Below are 18,652 nucleotides of genomic sequence, written 5' to 3'. Positions count from 1 at the left end.
GGTGTGTCCAAGGGGAGTGTTATAGGACCATTGCTTTTTTACAATATACAGGATGTTTGTTTCAACTTTAGACAACTAAATATCTCTAAACCAATGCATCATATTGAGGAAAAAAAATATTCCAGGTGAAAAGTTCATATTAGGAAAGGGGGTTTCTGCCTTTGCTACAACTGGCCATCTAACTGCCCCTCCTGTGTGGGCAAGGTCAGCATCATATTTTGTGATGGGAAAGCCCCCTCTCCCTCCCATTTTATTGCATATGTGAGTTCTGTGCAAAAAAAAAAAAAAAAAAAAAAAAAAATACATACAGTTTACTCAAGCAGTTGTTTCCCATTCACAGTAGATGGCACTATATCAACAAATATCAGGTGTATTATTCCATGCCGTAACTCTTGCACTAGTCACTATGCAATATCAGCGGAATATGAATGACGACATTTAAATATCTGAGCTTAACATTGCAAAGCAATACAAAATGGAATGAACATTTGAGGATTATGGTAGTGAAGGCAAATGGTCGATTTTGCTTTATTGGGGGAATTCTAGAAAAGGTTGGTCCATCTGTAAAGGAGATCGCATATGGGACACTAGTGCAATTTATTCTCAAGTATTGCTCAAGTGTTTGGATCCATACCAGGTCTGATTAAAGGAAGACATCAAAGCAATTCAGAAGCAAGTTTCTAGATTTGTTGCTGGCTGGTTCGAACAACACACAAGTGTTACGCACACACTTCAGTAACTCAAATGGGAATCCCTGGATGGAAGACGACATTCTTTTCAAGGAACAGTATCAAGAAAATTTCCAGGATTTGAAGCTGATTACAGAACAGTTTTACTACCTCCGACATACATTACGTGTAAGGATCACAGAGGTAAGATACAAGAAGTTAGGGCTCATATGGAGGCATGTAAGGAGTTGTTTTTCCCTTTCTCTGTTTGTGAATGGAACAGGAATGAAAATGAAAAGTTGTGGTACTGGGTACCCTCCGTCAAACACTGTACGGTAGATTGCAGATTATCTTTGTGGATGTAGATCTGTTACAATAATAATGTAAAATGTCCATGAAGTGATGTGACCAGTGTATCTGCCATGGATACTCACCGAAATCAAACACCCCAATGGTGAGAGGCAATGGGACTCACCGAAATCCAGCACCCCAATTGTGAGAGGTAATATCGTTTTCGTTTCCAATGAGACATTGAAACAGCTTTGTTGTACTGTATAATCAAATTTGTGACTCTAAAATAAGTTTTGAACATAAATTGAACCATTAGAACACAAAGTCTTACATATACGTCACAAATGAAATGTAGAATCAAATGTGTCGGTTCTTAACTGCAGGAACAGATGCACTTGTTTGTTGATCACAGTGCCATCTGCCGTGAATGGAAAACAATAGGTTTAATAAACCATAGCTATTTTTTGTGTGGAATCCAAATATGCAGTAAAAATGGTGTTCCTATATGAAGTTGAGCGGTTAGGAGCTGGCCAGTTATAACACAGACAGATGTCCCCTGTACTAATATTAACTTTTCAACTAGAACTGTTTTGTTTTCATGATGCGTCATTTCCAAAATATTCAGTTGTCTCGTATTAAAACAAATGCTGTGAATATGAATGACTTTGTAGATATTATCGGAAGCTCTGTGAGGCTTTTCGCGGATGATGCTGTTGTATGCAGAGAAATCGTGATGCTAGAAAATTATAGTGAAATGAAGGAACACATGCAGGGGATTGAAGCTTGGTGCAGCGAGTTGCAACTGACCCTCAACATAAACAAATGTAACATATTAACATATTGTGAATTCAGTGACAGAAAGACTGTTTATTGTATGGTGATAAAATTTCAGAACAGTCACTAAAGTGCTCACGTCAATAAAATATCTTGGACTGTGCATACTGAGTGTTTTTGAAGTGGAACGACCACGTAAAATTAGTCGGACTCGTGCAGATGCCAGACTGAGGTTTATTGGAAGAATCCTCAGGAAGAAATGTAGTCCATCAACAAAGAAAGTAGCCTACAAAGGGACTGACGATCATGTTTAGGCTAAGCTCCGAAAACTTTCCTTACTGGGTGATGTGTAATCATTGTTTAGTTATCGAAAATTAGGTACTCATCCTTCCCCCTCCTCTCACCCCCTACGCACACACACATACACACACAACTTTGGTATCACACCTCAACAGAATATTTAGAACAATAGTGATACTTGGTTAAGATTGTATTAATTGAAAATTAATCAGTAAATTTGCTAAAAACAGTTAATATTATTTTCACAAAAATAACATTTATTTCTGAACATAATCTCCATATGACTTCATTTGGCTGAGCAAAGTTCCAGTTTCTTTATTCCTGGAGGGGTGGGGGGGGGGATTTGGTTTCCAACTTTATGTAATACTCATTTGCGGATAATTTTTCTGATAAATTAAACATAAGTTACTTATTGATGTGTCATAAGAACAAAGTCCACAGCATGTAAAATAGTGAAAAAATGGAATGGGTATTAGATGTATGGAACAGCTGAAGAATAGGCCTTAACATAGAGCTTAAATAAAACAATTACCCTTTTAATCCTAGTAATGGTAACATATTTTTTGTAACATGTAGTATGGAAGGGAGGGGAAATTAAAAGACAAATTTTGTTAATTGTTGTTAACTTTTAATAACAAGATCCTCCCTAAATTCACACTGATGTGTAAGTAGGATCCAGAACCCACAAATAACTTTCAGTGTGATTTTAGCAACACCAACACATTGTTTCTAATGTGTACACAGAGGGAAGAAGTACTTTACGCAAAAAATTTTAAAATATACTAGTTTCAAAATGTTGTGACTTTCATTCACAATGTGATTTTTAAAGATATAGAGATGTGTAAGAAGGGTCCTGAACTTGAGGATATAAATATGACATTTGTTGTGAAAACTAATTTTTACTACTATGACTTAAATTTGTGGGTCACATTGTACTGAAAAATTTAAAACACTTACGTGAGTGTTGAACTGTGCTACTTATCACAGAACTGCAATTTGCAAGCTCATACTTCAACTAATAACTGAAGTACTGAAGGCAGGCTGCACCATTCAAGCTTCATTCACTTTTCCAGGCAGGTACTAGTCATATATTACAAGTACTGATTTAAAAACTTTCTCAATTCTAGTTCTTTGATTTTCTGTTTCTGAAATTCTCTTGGGCAGCTATGATCATCATTTAAAACCATGTTTATCTTACTGAGAATAAAACAGCAATGCCAGAACTTGAAACACTCATACTTTAACAGGAATCTCGTGAAAAGTTTATACTGGGATTTAAATGTTTGGTAAGAAACCTCCTTAATTACATAGTACAGGAAAGTTATTTATCAGAAGTTTTCTGTTGAACATAATAAGCAATGGAGTCATGTTCTGATAAAATGGATCAGACAGAGTTAGGGGTCCATGAACTATGGACCTTGCTGTTGGTGGGGAGGCTTGCGTGCCACAGCGATACAGATAGCCGTACCATACATTCAACCACAACGGAGAAGTATCTGTTGAGAGGCCAGACAAACGTGTGGTTCCTGAAGAGGGGCAGCAGCCTTTTCAGTAGTCGCAGGGGCTGAGCTGGCCTTGTAACATTAACCAAAATGGCCTTGCTTTGCTGGTAATGCAAACAGCTGAAAGCAAGGGGAAACTACAGCCATAATTTTTCTCGAGATCATGCAGCTTTACTGTATGGTTAAATGATGATGGCGGCCTCTTGGATAAAATATTCTGGAGGTAAAGTAGTCCCCCATTCAGATATCTGGACGGGGACTACTCAGGAGGAAAAAAAAACTGGCATTCTGCAGATCGGAGTGTGTAATAATGTCAGATCCCTTAAACGGGCAGGTAGGTTAGAAAATTTAAAAAGGGGAATGGATAGATTAAAGTTATATATAGTGGGAATTAGTGAAGTTCGATGGCAGGAGGAACAAGACTTCTGGTCAGGTGAATATGGGATTATAAACACAAAATCAAATAGGGTAATGCAGGAGTATGTTTAATAATGAACAAAAACAATAGGAGCGCAAGTAAGCTACTACAAACAGCATAGTGAATGCATTATTGTAGCCAAGTTAGACAGGAAGCCCATGCCTACCACAGTAGTACAAGTTTATATGCCGACTAGCTCCACAGATGTTGAGATTGAAGAAATGTATGATGAGATAAGAGAAATTACTCAGTAGTGAAGGGAGATGAAAATTTAGTAGTCATGGGGGAAAGGAATTTGATAGTAGGAAAAGGAAGAGAATGAAAAGTAATAGGTGAAATGGAATAGCACTAAGGAATGAAAGAGGAAGCCACCTGGTAAAATTTTGCATGGAGCATAACTTAATCATAGGTAACAATTGCTTTAAGGATCGTGAAAGAAGGTTGTATATGTGGAAGAGGGGACACTGGAAGGTTTCAGATAGATTATATAATGGTAAGCTAGAGATTTAGAAACTAGGTTTTAAATTGTAAGACATTTCCAGGGGCAGATGTGGACTATGACTGCAGTCTATGGGTTATGAACTGTAGATTAAACCTGAAGAAACTGCAAAAAGGTAAGAATTTAAGGAGATAGGACCTGGATAAACTGATGGAACCAGAGGTTGAAGAGTGTTTCAGAGAGCATTAGGGAATGATAGACTAGAACGGGGGTAAGAAATACAGTAGAAGGGGAATGGGTAGCTTTGAGAGATGAAATACGAAGGCAGCAGAGGATAAAGTAGGTGAAAAGATGAGGGCTAGTAGAAATCCTTGGGTAACAGAAGAGATTTTAAATTTAATTGATGAAAGGAGAAAATATAAAAATGCAGTAAATGAAGCAGGCAAAAAGGAATACAAACATCTCAAAAATGAGATTGACAGGAAGTGCAAAATGGCTAAGCAGAGATGGCTAGAGGACAAATGTAAGGATGTAGAGGCATAGATCACTAGGGGTAAGATAAATACTGCCTACAGAAAAATTAAAGAGACCTTTACAGAAAATAGAACCACTTGTATGAATATCAAGTGCTCAGTTGGAAAACCAGTTCTAAGCAAAGAAGGGAAAGCAAGAAGGTGGAAGGAGTGTATAGAGGGTCTACACAAGAACGATGTGCTTGAGGGCAATATTATGGAAATGGAAGAGGATGTAGGTGAAGATGAAATGGGAGATATGATACTGATGAAATGGGAGATATGATACTGTGTAAAGAATTTGACAGAGCATTGAAAGACATTAGTTGAAACAAGGGCCGGGGAGTAGACAACATTCCATTAGAGCTACTGATAGCCTAGGGAGAGTCAGCCATGACAAAGCTCTACCATCTGGTGAACAAGATGTATGAGACAGGTGAAATACCCTCAGAGTTCAAGAAGGATATGTTGTTGTTGTTGTTGTTGTTGTGGTCTTCAGTCCTGAGACTGGTTTGATGCAGCTCTCCATGCTACTCTATCCTGTGCAAGCTTTTTCATCTCCATAATAATTCCAATACCAAAGAAAGCAGGTGCTGACAGGTGTGAAAATTACTGAACTATCAGTTTTATAAGTCACAGTTGCAAAATACTAACACAAATTCTTTACATACGAATGGAAAAACTGGTAGAAGCTGACCTCGGGGAAGATCAATTTGGATTCTGTAGAAATGTTGGAACACGTGAGGCAATACTGACCCTACGACTTATGTTAGAAGCTAGGTTAAGGAAAGGCAAACCTATGTTTCTAGCATCTGTAGACTTAGAGAAAACTTTTGACAACGTTAACTGGAATACTCTCTTTCAAATTCTGAAGGTGGCAGGGGTAAAATACAGGGAGCGAAAGGCTATTACAATTTGTACAGAAACCAGGTGACAGTCGTAAGAGTCAAGGGTCATGATGGGGAAGCAGTTGTTGGGAAGGGAGTGAGACAGGGTTGTAGTTTATCCCTGATGTTATTCAATCTATATATTGAGCAAGCAGTAAAGGAAACAAAAGAAAGATTTGGAGTAGGAATTAAAATCCATGGAGAAGAAATAAAAACTTTGAGGTTTTCCTATGACATTGTAATTCTGTCAGAGACAGCCAATTACCTGGAAGAGTATGGAACGGAATGGACAGTGTTTTGAAAGCTGGATATAAGATGAACATCAACAAAAGCAAAACGAGAATAATGGAATGTAGTCGAATTAAATTGGATGGTGATACGGGAATTAGATTTGGAAATGAGACACTTAAAGTAGTACATGAGTTTTGCTATTTGGGGAGCAAAATAACTGAGGGTGGTTGAAGTAGTGATGATATAAAATGTAGACTGGCAATGGCAAGGAAAGCGTTTCTCGAGAAGAGAAGTTTGTTAACATCAAGTATAGATTTAAGTGTCAGGAAGTCTTTTCTGAAAGTATTTGTGTGGAGTGTAGCCATGTATGGAAGTGAAACATCGACAATAAATATTTTAGACAAGAAGAGAAAAGAAGCTTTTGAAATGTGGTGCTACAGAAGAATGCTGAAGATTAGATGGGTAGAGCACATAACTAATGAGGAGGTACTGACGAGGGAACCTCCCCATCGCAACCCCCTCAGATTTAGTTATAAGTTGGCACAGTGGATAGGCCTTGAAAAACTGAACACAGATCAATCGAGAAAACGGGAAGAAGTTTTGTGGAACCGTGATAAAAATTAGTAAGATATACAAACTGAGTAGTCCATGTGCAAGATAGGCAACATCAAGGAGAATGTGAGCTCAGGAACGCCGTGGTCCCGTGGTTAGCAGGAGTAACTGCAACTGCAGAACTACAGGTCCTTGGTTCAAGTTTTCCCTCGACTGAAAATTTTACTTTCTTTATTTTCGCAAAGTTATGATCTGTCCGTTCGTTCATTGACGTCTCTGTTCACTGCAATAAATTTAGTGTCTGTGTTTTGCTACCGCACCACAAAACCGTGCGATTAGTAGACGAAAGGACGTGCCTCTCCAATGGAAACCGAAAACATTTGATCGCAAGGTCATAGGTCAACCGATTCTCCCACAGGAAAACACGTCTGATATATTCTATATGACACTGGTGACAGCATGTGCATCACATGACAGGAATATGTTGTCGACCCACCTAACTTGTACACTTGGCGAATGGGTAAAAAGATTCTTCTACCTTGCCCGATTTAGGTTTTCTTGTGGATGTGATAATCACTCCCAAAAAAGTGATGAAAACTTAAGAGTTTGTCACATAAACTGAAAATAAAAAATTAAACTTTTCACTCGAGGGAAGACTTGAACGTAGGACCTCTCGTTCCGTAGCTGCTCTCGCTAACCACGGGACCATGGCGCTCCTTGGCTGACAGTCTTCTTGATGTTGCCTATCTTGGCATGGACTACTCAGTTTGTATATTTTACTATTTTTTTTCATAGTTCCACACAACTTCTTTCTGTTTTCTCGATTGATCTGTGTTCAGTTTTTCAAGGCCTATCCACTGTGCCAACTTATAACTAAATCTGAGGGGGGTGCGATGGGGAGGTTCCCTTGTGAGTAGAAATGGGGAGAAGAGGAATTTGTGGCACAACTTGACTAGAAGAAGGGATCAGTTTGAAGGACATGTTCTGAGGCATCAAGGGATCACCAATTTAGTACTGGAAGGCAGCGTGGAGGGAAAAATCGTAGATGGAGACCGGTAGATGAATACACTAAGCAGATCCAGAAGGATGTAGGTTGCAATAGGTACTTGGAGATGAAGAAGCTTGCACAGGATAGAGTAGCATGAAGAGCTGCATCAAACCAGTCTCTGGACTGAAGACAACAACACAAACACAGGGTTAGGAGTCTTGACTGTTTTTAAATAAGGAAAGGTTTCCACAAGGCTAGTGCAAATTATGAGAACATTTACATGACACAAGAACTGAGTAGATACAATCTTTACCCTTGACCACATGAATAACAAAAATACTTGGAGGTTATAATTAAAATTCCACTACTTGAGACAGTGTAGACAGAAACCTGTGTACCAAAGGGGTACTCAACTTTATGGGAATGCTGTCCTGACTGTGCTGCAGGATTTGTGTTCTGGTAGTGTTAGTGTCATGAGTTACTGTTAGTTGCGGTACTGGTATGGCAACGTAAGGTTGAAACATATGCATCAGTGTGCATTGCAGTTGCAGACATAGCGTGTCCAGCGAACCTTGAAATCTTAAAAAAGCCAGGAATTTTCAAAATCAGAAAAACATGTAAAAACCAACAGATTTTATTTAAAAACATTGAACATTGATTTTTTTAAAAATTTCTGTGCCACACCCATATTGAAGTAGTATCAGTTTAAACCATATGTGGTATTTCAAATAGCATTCAAATATTCAAATGAGAATATACACGTTATATACTCAATATTCGTTAGTGATCCAATATTTACCCAATAATCTATACCTGTTTTATACTCGCTGAGATGTTGTGTGAAGCTGGTGTCCAAGGAAGCTAATTGGTGCTACCATGTGAGAGGTGGGGAGAGACAGGAGGTTTCATTACTTCGCAGTCTGGCTTAAAATACAGATCAGCTACTATGGTAAAAATATACAGATGTAAAACGTTTTGTAAAAGCGTTTATAGAGATGTTCATAGTCAGTTTAGTGCAGTGTCCAAAATTACATTAAGCCTTTTGTAACCCTTTCAACTATTAACAGTCAAAAACAAGACATCATAGTCATGAAGAGTAATGACTTGTACTAATACATGTTGAACAGATGTATGGAGCTGAATGACTGCTCAGTGGTGGCAGACTGACATATCATCATGCATACAAGATTAATCTCAATAGTAGACACAAAAAAACCTCAGTTGCATTCTTAAAATTCTTTTTTCTGTTTTTTGATGGAAGTGGAAATTTCATATTAACTTTGAGGAATATTATAAACTACTTTCAGTCTTGAGTAGTTTATTAATTTGTGAATGTGTGTTATTTATTAGCTAATATAGATATAGGAGGTCCAGTATGAAACAAAGCAATATGTTCAAAGCCACAGAACGATTCTTGGAATCAGTCTACAGTGCAGTCATATGCACTATCAGATGACATTACACGTGCTGAAATTGTGTGGGGTTTGCACACCGTTGGGAGTCATTTGTCCATTCGGAGCTCAGCAGGCTGTGTAGCTCTGTTCCCTTTGTTATTTCCGCCAGTCAGATTGCAAAGAAAATGCAGTTGCAAAAATCAAAACTGTGTTACAGCACTGGACACTGATTGGCATCATACACGAGTTGTAAAATTGCTGACCATATTGACAAATGTGAAATGATCATACTCATATTTGATGAAAGTATGAATACTGTTCCTCGAAAAACCCAGATATCCATCTGGGTTTCATGTACGATTTTGGGACTGTGATAAATCGTTAATAACACATAACTTGGATACTGTTTTTCTGAAACATACAAGGGCAAATGATTTACTTGAAAGTGTAAAAAGATCGTTGAATTTGGAAAAAATTAAAATAAAAAAGTTGCTGTTATCAATGGATGGACCAAATGTGAATTTAAAACTTTTGAATTACATTAACAAGGAACTAAAAGAATCCTTCGATTGTCTTCAACTGCTACCAATTGGTGCCTGCAGTTTGCATGTATTATGTGGCATATCCAAAACTAATTGGGAATTGTCATTTTTTAGAACACTTTATTAATTATGTAATGATTTATTTGCATGAAGATCACAATACACTGTGACAATCAGATCTCCATCTTTTCCTGTCATTTTGTAGAACTAGATAGGCTGCTAAAGCTGTAGAATTTCTTGAATACATTTGAACTTGCGTTATTGAGATAAATAAATCGAAAACTATTCCTCAGTTATCTAAGTTTCGAATTTGTTTTTGAAACCGTCAATGATAAATTGCTAGCTACAAAATTGACATTCTTCAATTCAACAGCACACTTGTCGGAACCGTTTTTACTCGATTTTCAGAGAGATGACCCAATGGCTCAATGTCTGTATGATGTACTACATAATCTTGTGAACATTTTGATGCAGCAAGTTGTGAAACTAGACATCTTAAAAAAGAGCAAAAACTCATCTTTGATGAAAATCGACTTAAGGGATATAAAGAATGATATTGCAGCAAGACAGTTCAATCTGAATTTTTGCTACAAGAAGTGCGCTTAAAATAAGAATGTGTCTGGAGAGGAGATATTGTTGCTGAAGGAAAACGTGCGGTTATGCATTATTTGCATAGTTGAGAAGTTGCAAGATAGATCACCGCTCAAATACAACTTTGCGCATGTGATTTCCTGCTAGAATCAAGAAATTTTGTTAAACCAGGAATTAGCTCAAAGAAGATTGACAGTATGTCTTAAAATTTTGGTATGAAATGGAAGAATGTTGGATTCAAAGGCAGACCGTGTCAAACTTGAGTTTGAGAATGTCTGCAGAGAAAAGAGAATTGAAGACGAGATAAAATGTTACAGGTGAAGTGAAAATCATCTTGATAAATTCTGTAGTCATATAATCAAATTCTTCAAATGTTGTTGTTGTGGTCTTCAGTCCTGAGACTGGTTTGATGCAGCTCTCCATGCTACTCTATCCTGTGCAAGCTTTTTCATCTCCCAGTACCTACTGCAACCTACATCCTTCTGAATCTGCTTAGTGTATTCATCTCTTGGTCTCCCCCTACGATTTTTACCCTCCACGCTGCCCTCCAATACTAAATTGGTGATCCCTTGATGCCTCAGAACATGTCCTACCAACCGATCCCTTCTTCTGGTCAAGTTGTGCCACAAACTTCTCTTCTCCCCAATCCTATTCAATACTTCCTCATTAGTTATGTGATCTACCCATCTAATCTTCAGCATTCTTCTGTAGCACCACATTTCGAAAGCTTCTATTCTCTTCTTGTCCAAACTATTTATCGTCCATGTTTCACTTCCATACATGGCTACACTCCATACGAATACTGCAGAAATGACTTCCTGACAATTAAATCAATACTGGTGTTAACAAATTCCTCTTCTTCAGAAACGCTTTCCTTGCCATTGCCAGCCTACATTTTATATCCTCTCTACTTCGGCCATCATCAGTTATTTTGCTCCCCAAATAGCAAAACTCCTTTACTACTTTAAGTGCCTCATTTCCTAATCTAATTCCCTCAGCATCACCCGACTTAATTAGACTACATTCCATTATCCTTGTTTTGCTTTTGTTGATGTTCATCTTATATCCTCCTTTCAAGACACTGTCCATTCCATTCAACTGCTCTTCCAAGTCCTTTGCTGTCTCTGACAGAATTACGATGTCATCGGCGAACCTCAAAGTTTTTATTTCTTCTCCATGAATTTTAATACCTACTCCGAATTTTTCTTTTGTTTCCTTTACTGCTTGCTCAATATACAGATTGAACAACATCGGGGACAGGCTACAACCCTGTCTTACTCCCTTCCCAACCACTGCTTCCCTTTCATGTCCCTCGACTCTTATAACTGCCATCTGGTTTCTGTACAAATTGTAAATAGCCTTTCGCTCCCTGTATTTTACCCCGGCCACCTTTAGAATTTGAAAGAGGGCATGCCCAAATTTCTGAGATTTTGTGCAAATTATTTTAATAATCTCACATGGGAATGCTTCTGTTGAGTAAGCTTTTTTTGTAAACTCCGAAATCATAGTTGAAAATCAAACAGAAAAAAACCCTCTTGTTCAAAGATATGTATATGACTTAGTCAAGAAAGCAAATGGAGTGGACAATTTCAACATCAACCGAAGTATTATACACCGTTTTTGCAGTGCACATTCTTTGTACTAAGACGATATGAAACACAAGATAAAGGAAGGTGAAAGAGAAGAGGAGGAGTGATTATTGAACAAACAAAAGCAAGCTGAAATCAAAGAATTAGAAACGAAAAGAGTACCTTTGTTGACTGAAGCCTCAAAGATTTAGGCAGAGATAAAAAATTTAAAGAAATTGTTTATTCATTTTTAACATGACTAAATTCTACAGTTTGTCCCTGTAATGAGCGAGTTTCAATGCACGAGGGTGGATCAAATATAAATGGGATTTTATTTTTTATTTAAATTCATTTATTGAAAAACTGAAGGCAATTATAATTTATTTTTTCACATAATCTCCATCTTTGGAAATATATTTGTCTCAGCGTATTGGCAGCTTTTTGATGCCCCATCATGAAAAGAACTGGACCATGTCACCAGCCAGTTGCGCACATAGTCTTCCACACTCTCGTCATCTTCAAATCATCGCCCTCCTAGAGCTTTTTTAAGCAGTCCGAATAAATGGAAATCGCAGGGCAATAAGTCCTGGCTGTAAGGAGGATGATCAAGTGTAGTCCAGTGCATTTCCTGTAGGTTGGAGACAGTTAGAGCTGTATAATGGGGTTGCGCATTGTCATGGAGGAGGATGACCTGTTGAATGGAGTGGTCTTGTTTTTTTAGCGATATGCAACTCTCACGTGGTTCAACAGTCCGCAGTAGTAAGCAGTATTGATTGTGCATCACTCATACAAAAAAATCAATCAGCAAAATGCCATTCTGATCGAAAAAAACCGTTGAAAGAACCTTGCCAACTGAGAGTCGAGTCTTGGCTTTCACTGGTGCTGCCTCCCCCTTTCTCCGCCACTCCTTACTGACTTGTTTGGATTCTGGAGAGTAGTGGTGAACCTATGTTTCATCACAGATGACGATCCGACTCAAAAATGCATCACCTTCTTCCGCAAAGCTTGCTGTAAGCCTCTGACAGTCCTCCAAAGGTCTCAGCTTCAGATTTTGAGTCAAAGCTTTAGGGACCCATCTGGAACACACTTTACGGAACTGTAGGTTGTTTGTGATGACTGCTTGACAGCTCCCATAGCTGATTCTGACTTTTTGTGCAATTTCTGATACTCTCACCCCTCAATCATTGTCCATAATGTCTTTAACCGCATGAATGTTTTTGTCTGTAATGCTGGTTGGAGGATGGCGATTGTGTTGCTGATTTTCCACACGTCCTTGTTCTTCCTTGAACTTTTCATGCCAGGTAAACACATGCGTCCTTGATAATGTTTTATCAGTGAATTGTACAATCAATCTTTGGCAAATTTCCACCGCTGTAACTCCTTCACAAACAAGAAATTTGATAATTATGCATTGCACAATGGAAGGGTGCATATATTGCTCATACATCGTCAGCGTTACTGACAAAACGGTGGGAAATATCTGACAACACTCTCTCCTAACTTATAACGATCCCACCTAAGCGTAACAGAAGTGTGGGGCCAGTCCTACTAACTGATGATGTTCAGGAACAAAAATCCCATTTATATTTTATCCCCCCTCATATATACATTGTAAAAACAATTTTGTATTTTTTATTACCTGTAAATCAAGATTCAGTATTAAAATTTTAATTTGTATCTGTGATGTATACTACTAAAGAAGTAACTTGTAATTAATTATGCATATTCCAATAATTATCAATATAAAGTTTTGAAAAAAGAATGTTTTAGTCTCAAATTCAATAAAGAAAGTTACATGGAAAAATTTGCCTTAAAAACCTGGAAAAAATCCTTAACTTGAAAATGATCACTCACAGGATACCTTGAGACAGTCAACATGCATCTGGCCATGGTGAGTAGGGCTTCACTTGTACAGCTGTTCTATCAAAAGGGCAATAGTGCTGTTGATTTTCGCAAGTGTCGATGTATTAAAAAACCACAGAGAGGTCTTCTTTCTTTCCGCTCTGCGGTTGAAGAACATGATTCGGAAGTTCAAATTGAGGGCAGTTTCGGAATCACTCCTGGGAGAGACCAGTGACCAGTTGCACCACAAATTATTGAAGAAGTTAATGTTGCCTTAGCTGAATATTCAATGGGCCACTGTTGTTTCTGGCATTTGTAGAGCAATCTCTAGTGCAGTTCCAGTCTGTCGTGGGTACAGTTGGTTGTCACATTGAGCAACATTTGTAACCTGGAATGTAAACATCGTACACAATTATCAAATGTTATTCTGTCTTGTGGAAATAAAAGTGTGTTTCTTTCAATGGTTTATTCATCATTTCTCTTCCGCATGTCCTTAAAAATGTTTCCACCAAGTTTCATTGTCCTGCAATCACTGTTTTGTTGTGGAGGCCCTTCTCAAGTAGTGAAAGTTTAATTATAACCACGCTGTACATCTAGCATGATTATGGATCAGGAGAAAATGAAATCTTTAAATTTTACATAAGATATACAGGGATAAACAAGCTCATAGGTAAGTCATGATAGAAATAATAGACAAATTCTCTCTCCCATTAAAACCGTGTGGTGGCTTAATCAACACTAACAAAGGAAATTCTCATAAACAAGAGAAAACAGACTTAATATGTGTGATTGAAGTGTAATCTAAGAACAACTCACACATATGTGCAGGGTGTTAAAAAGAAAAAAATATTCAATAGTTTGAGAGGTGGTGGTACGGAAAATGTCCAGTAAACATGTGCTCTAAAAAGGATGCCTTAAGAGCTGTGTGCACTAGTTTATCTTCACTACTTGGAAACACAGCTCCTCTTCTGAACAAGTGCTCATCATAGTTCTTAAGTTACGAATTTTAGCACCCATGTGAACTGCAAGAGTCCATACTACCACGTTTCAAAATATTTACTATTTTTTAACATCCTTTATATCAGAAGGGGACATTAACATTGGTTGATTTGTACCATATCATACCTTCATACACACCACATGAAAATCCAAACCATATACTTAGAGTGTTTTACAAATACAAGAAAAATTCTGCAAACACAATAACAGGAATAGAAATATTACAAATAGGTAATTGAGCATACATTGGTATTCCAAGAGATACTTTCCAACTCTGAACACCACCACACCTCTGTCATGTGCACTCTTCCCACTCATCTCTGCAGACTGACTGCTAATCCAAATGTGTTGTGCCATCACTTTGTAACTTGTAATAGCGATCCAATTAAAACCAAATTACAGCTTTGTATGCTGAGGGTGCAATTGCAATTTTGGTAGTGAATTATTCCTCATCACCCGCCATATATATATGACAAACACAAATATTTATGCTCTTCAAAATAGAAACAAATTTTAAAAGATGGTTTGTTTTAGTGATACCTGTAGTGTTTTAATTCTGCGACTGTAGCCTTCTGCAATTCAAAAAGAAAGTTTGTTGCAAATATAATATGCAGTGTGAATAAAATATGAGATATACGCACATAATCATGTGAACCATAAATTGAAAATAGATTAAGCAACCAAGGAATGACTGAACACAGATAAAATGACAGTGAAAATAGATTATCCACATATCTGGCTAAGACAACATTGTCAGTAGACTTAAAAGAGCTGATTTCTAAAACGGTAGGTATTCCCAACCAGGTCCTAAGAAAATATGCTATACAGTGGTGCTAATGAGATACATTGTGCACAACATCACGAAGCATGCAGAATTTTATGAGAGACCCATTTAAAAATTGTTTTTAGGAAAGAAGAGAGGAACAGTATCTTGAAACAACACACCCAAGTGTTGCAGTTGGTTTTGTTTAATATTTATACATGATTCCAGATGAAACCAGTTAAGCATTTACTGGAAACAATCTCTTGCTTAGAGGCCCATTCATATTCATTCCTTACTCATTCCTCTCAACCTGCCACTGGATATTACTCTTGTGTTGATTGTGCGTAAGAATCCTTGGAGCTTGAGTGTTTTCAGGTGTGAGTTGCGTATGAGAAAATCATACAGGCCTGACAAAAATCGTTGACTAAGAATTGAAGATATCATTAATAGATGTAAGCTACACATTTTTAAGTGGCCAGATAGTGGTAAACTGACAGTGTTTGTTGTGCTGTCCCCCTTTCTCTTTCTTTCTTTCTTTCTTTCTTTCTTTATTATTATTATTACTTTTGTGATGTCTGGAGTTGGTTGAATAGTATTCAAATTTAGTAGTTTACTATTAATGAAGAATTAACTACCACACCACTGTTTAATTTTAATTAATGAAAGCAATTTGTATTGATTTATTGAAATAAACTTTTTTTAAATATTTCAATTAATAAATGTCAAGTAGGGTAAGGTGAGGTAGATGCAGGTAGCAGCATAAGTTGATGCAAATGAAAATTTGGGCTATGGGCAGGTCCATACCAAGGCTATGGTGAGATAGCCCGCATAGGTGGTGCAGAAACTGATCAGCTAAAAAAAAGAAGGGAAGAAAGACAGCAGTGTTCACTGAGATGTGGGAAATAGGGAGTATGTGTGAGCTTGTCCATCCAATTGGGCCCACCTGAGGTGGTCCTAAAGTATGCTACACTGAAGGGCAAGGTGGAGAAAGGGAAACAGATTAATCACATCACTATGACTGCAGCTTTAGTAGTCAGAGTGTGGAGGTAGTATGAACCACCTAACACTGACCCTTAGAAGTTGGTGGATAAGGAAAATGAGTCACTGTGGAAGGATGCACCAAGATGAGGGAGGAGAGTGAGGGAGGAGTGGTAGCAAGCCCTGGTACAGCTGCTAGCAGCTCAGTAATTTCGTGTTTCTGTCACTTGTACTAAGCCAAAATAATGTCATACTGAAATTCTTTGATATAATACTGAAAAAAAAACACACAGAATAAAATTATATCACAAAATTTCTGGTGGAGTCAGGCCCCTGTGTCCCTTAGTAACAAACCACTCATGCACTTTTTATAAATAACTTTGTACACAAAAACAGAAGTAAAATAAATAGAAGCATTTTGGAAGGGTTCAAATGATAGTGGTCTTTAGGAGACAGTAATTCTGTATGCAACCCGTTTTTGTATTTTCTGTCATTATTTCATTGAGTAGGTTGTCACCTGTTTCTTCTCTACTCGACCATGTCTTAAAAAACAGGGGTATAGTAAGCATTTGTGCAATTTGGCGTGATATTGTGGTGGAAACTTGTTTAGTGTTTATGTAGTTCTCAGAACCCATTTGGTCTACATTTCTACCTCCTTGTCACATATGCGCACATTCATGTGACTGGACTGTCAAAACACAACGTACATTTCTGTAGCTGTTGACAGAGACTTGTTTGCTGGGTCTAGTTTATACCTAAGTAAATTAGAATATTTAAGGGCTTAATAGGACCAATGCAGAAAAATATAAGGAATTACTGTATATAAACTGCGTAACGACTTTATATTTTTCAGATTCACGCAGAATTTGTCCATGTTTCGGCGAGATATCAATGATTCCTTGAAGGGTCCTAATATGACGGCAGCATCAGTGAGTGATATGATGACATCATAGTGACTATGTAATCTTTACCAGGAATGGAGTGTGGTGTAACTGAAGTGACAGTGATATTGCAAGGTTGTTTAAGTTGTGAATAAAACAAAATCACAGATGAGCCTTTTTCTATTTATTAATGCAAAATATATAACCTAAGTAAAATGAAGGCAAGTTTGGACAAACACTATTTCAAAATTTGTCAAGTGCCAGATATTCAGTATAAATGTGCCATTGCTATGTATCACTGTATCTTTATTACATGTATTTCATCCTGGTATTGTGCAGACATTAAACAAAAAGTTGTGGCTGCCAAGGTGAACATATGAAAGACATTTTCAGAATGTGACTTTCAGAGTATATTGATATGCAATTGTGTGTGAACACAGTGCGTATATTCGTTGTAAAGTACATGTGATTCTTATATTCTGGTTTTGTGAGTGTGTCTTGCCGCTGACGTGACAATGTGAATACTAGAGAAAAGAATGATTGTGGAATTAATTGTACTGTGATTTGTTGTGAGATTACAATGTATGAAAATCTGGAATTTACTGTGATTGTTGCAGTGAATTGTGGAATATTTGGTTGATAATATTATTGTATGTAAAAATGTCAGGAGAATGTATCATTGTCACACTTGTTGTTTCTATAGCTCGTTCCATAAATAAAGAACTTGCATTCAACATTTTTTGTTCCTATTTGAAAGGACTGAATTTTTACCAGGCACAAATTGTTGTGAACTGCCAACAAGAGACGTAGCCATGTATGTTACTCTGTTATTATTAAACTGTTGTTAAGTGTCTGTATGGACCATTCTCAGTCACTTTCTTTTGTTGTGTATCAAAGAAAAAAACCTTTTGTGTGAGTACTTTATCTCAAAATTTTGTTCTACAGCTGTAGACCATTATTCATCATTAAGAGCCCTATAAAATATGTGACGCTTTTCTATGCATAGTGTTGTTGTTGTATATTTTATATAGCTTCTGCACATGAAGTAGAACATACTGTTCACATAATTTTAATGTAATATAGTCTTATTTTTGTATGTATTGTGCATTGATAAATAAGAGCCAATCCAAGAAAAATCTTTGTTTCTTCTGGCTAAACTTGTACAAACCTTTGCTGATTGCAATCCAAAATCTAAACCAAGTATTAATTTTCTGTTGAGTTTTCTAAATCTTGAAAACACAGATAAGTTCACATCCACTTCCTTTCCTAATTGTTCTCAAGAAGAAACATGGGCTCCATTCATCTTTATTCAAGCAACATCTTATTTAGTCTGACGAGACTGAATGGCACCATCTGAGACAGTATCGGCCCAGAAAAATCTGAGGTGGTCATCAGGATTTAAAGCTGTGACATTGGGACATGAATCTGAAGACCACAGATCACAGTCTCTTGGGGCAAGAACATTATGTAATAAGTAAGTTATTTATAATGGGTAGCTCCGAACTTTCATCCTTTCACTAAGTAACAGACAA

At 37.3% G+C, this 18,652-nt stretch overlaps 1 protein-coding gene across 4 annotated transcripts in view; it reads left to right on the top strand.

Annotated features, from left to right (window-relative positions):
* The window catches only part of LOC126470994 (exportin-7), a 244,019-nt gene extending 225,789 nt beyond the window's left edge, over window positions 1-18,230 (top strand). For 2 of the 4 annotated variants that reach the window (XM_050099056.1, XM_050099063.1), the window contains exon 22: window positions 17,093-18,228. In XM_050099056.1, the coding sequence (XP_049955013.1) occupies window positions 17,093-17,192 (100 nt within the window). In that variant the 3' untranslated portion in view covers window positions 17,193-18,228. Of the gene's footprint in view, window positions 1-17,092 lie in introns of all 4 variants that reach the window. The other 2 variants (XM_050099047.1, XM_050099072.1) reach the window with 2 other exon arrangements.
* The last annotated feature ends 422 nt before the right edge of the window (window positions 18,231-18,652 follow it).

The sequence above is a fragment of the Schistocerca serialis genome, chromosome 1 (genome assembly GCF_023864345.2).
Source record: "Schistocerca serialis cubense isolate TAMUIC-IGC-003099 chromosome 1, iqSchSeri2.2, whole genome shotgun sequence".
NCBI classification, from domain to species: domain Eukaryota; kingdom Metazoa; phylum Arthropoda; class Insecta; order Orthoptera; family Acrididae; genus Schistocerca; species Schistocerca serialis.
The sequence above is the reverse complement of the archived record's forward strand: the minus strand, read 5'-3'. Positions and strand labels throughout refer to the sequence as shown.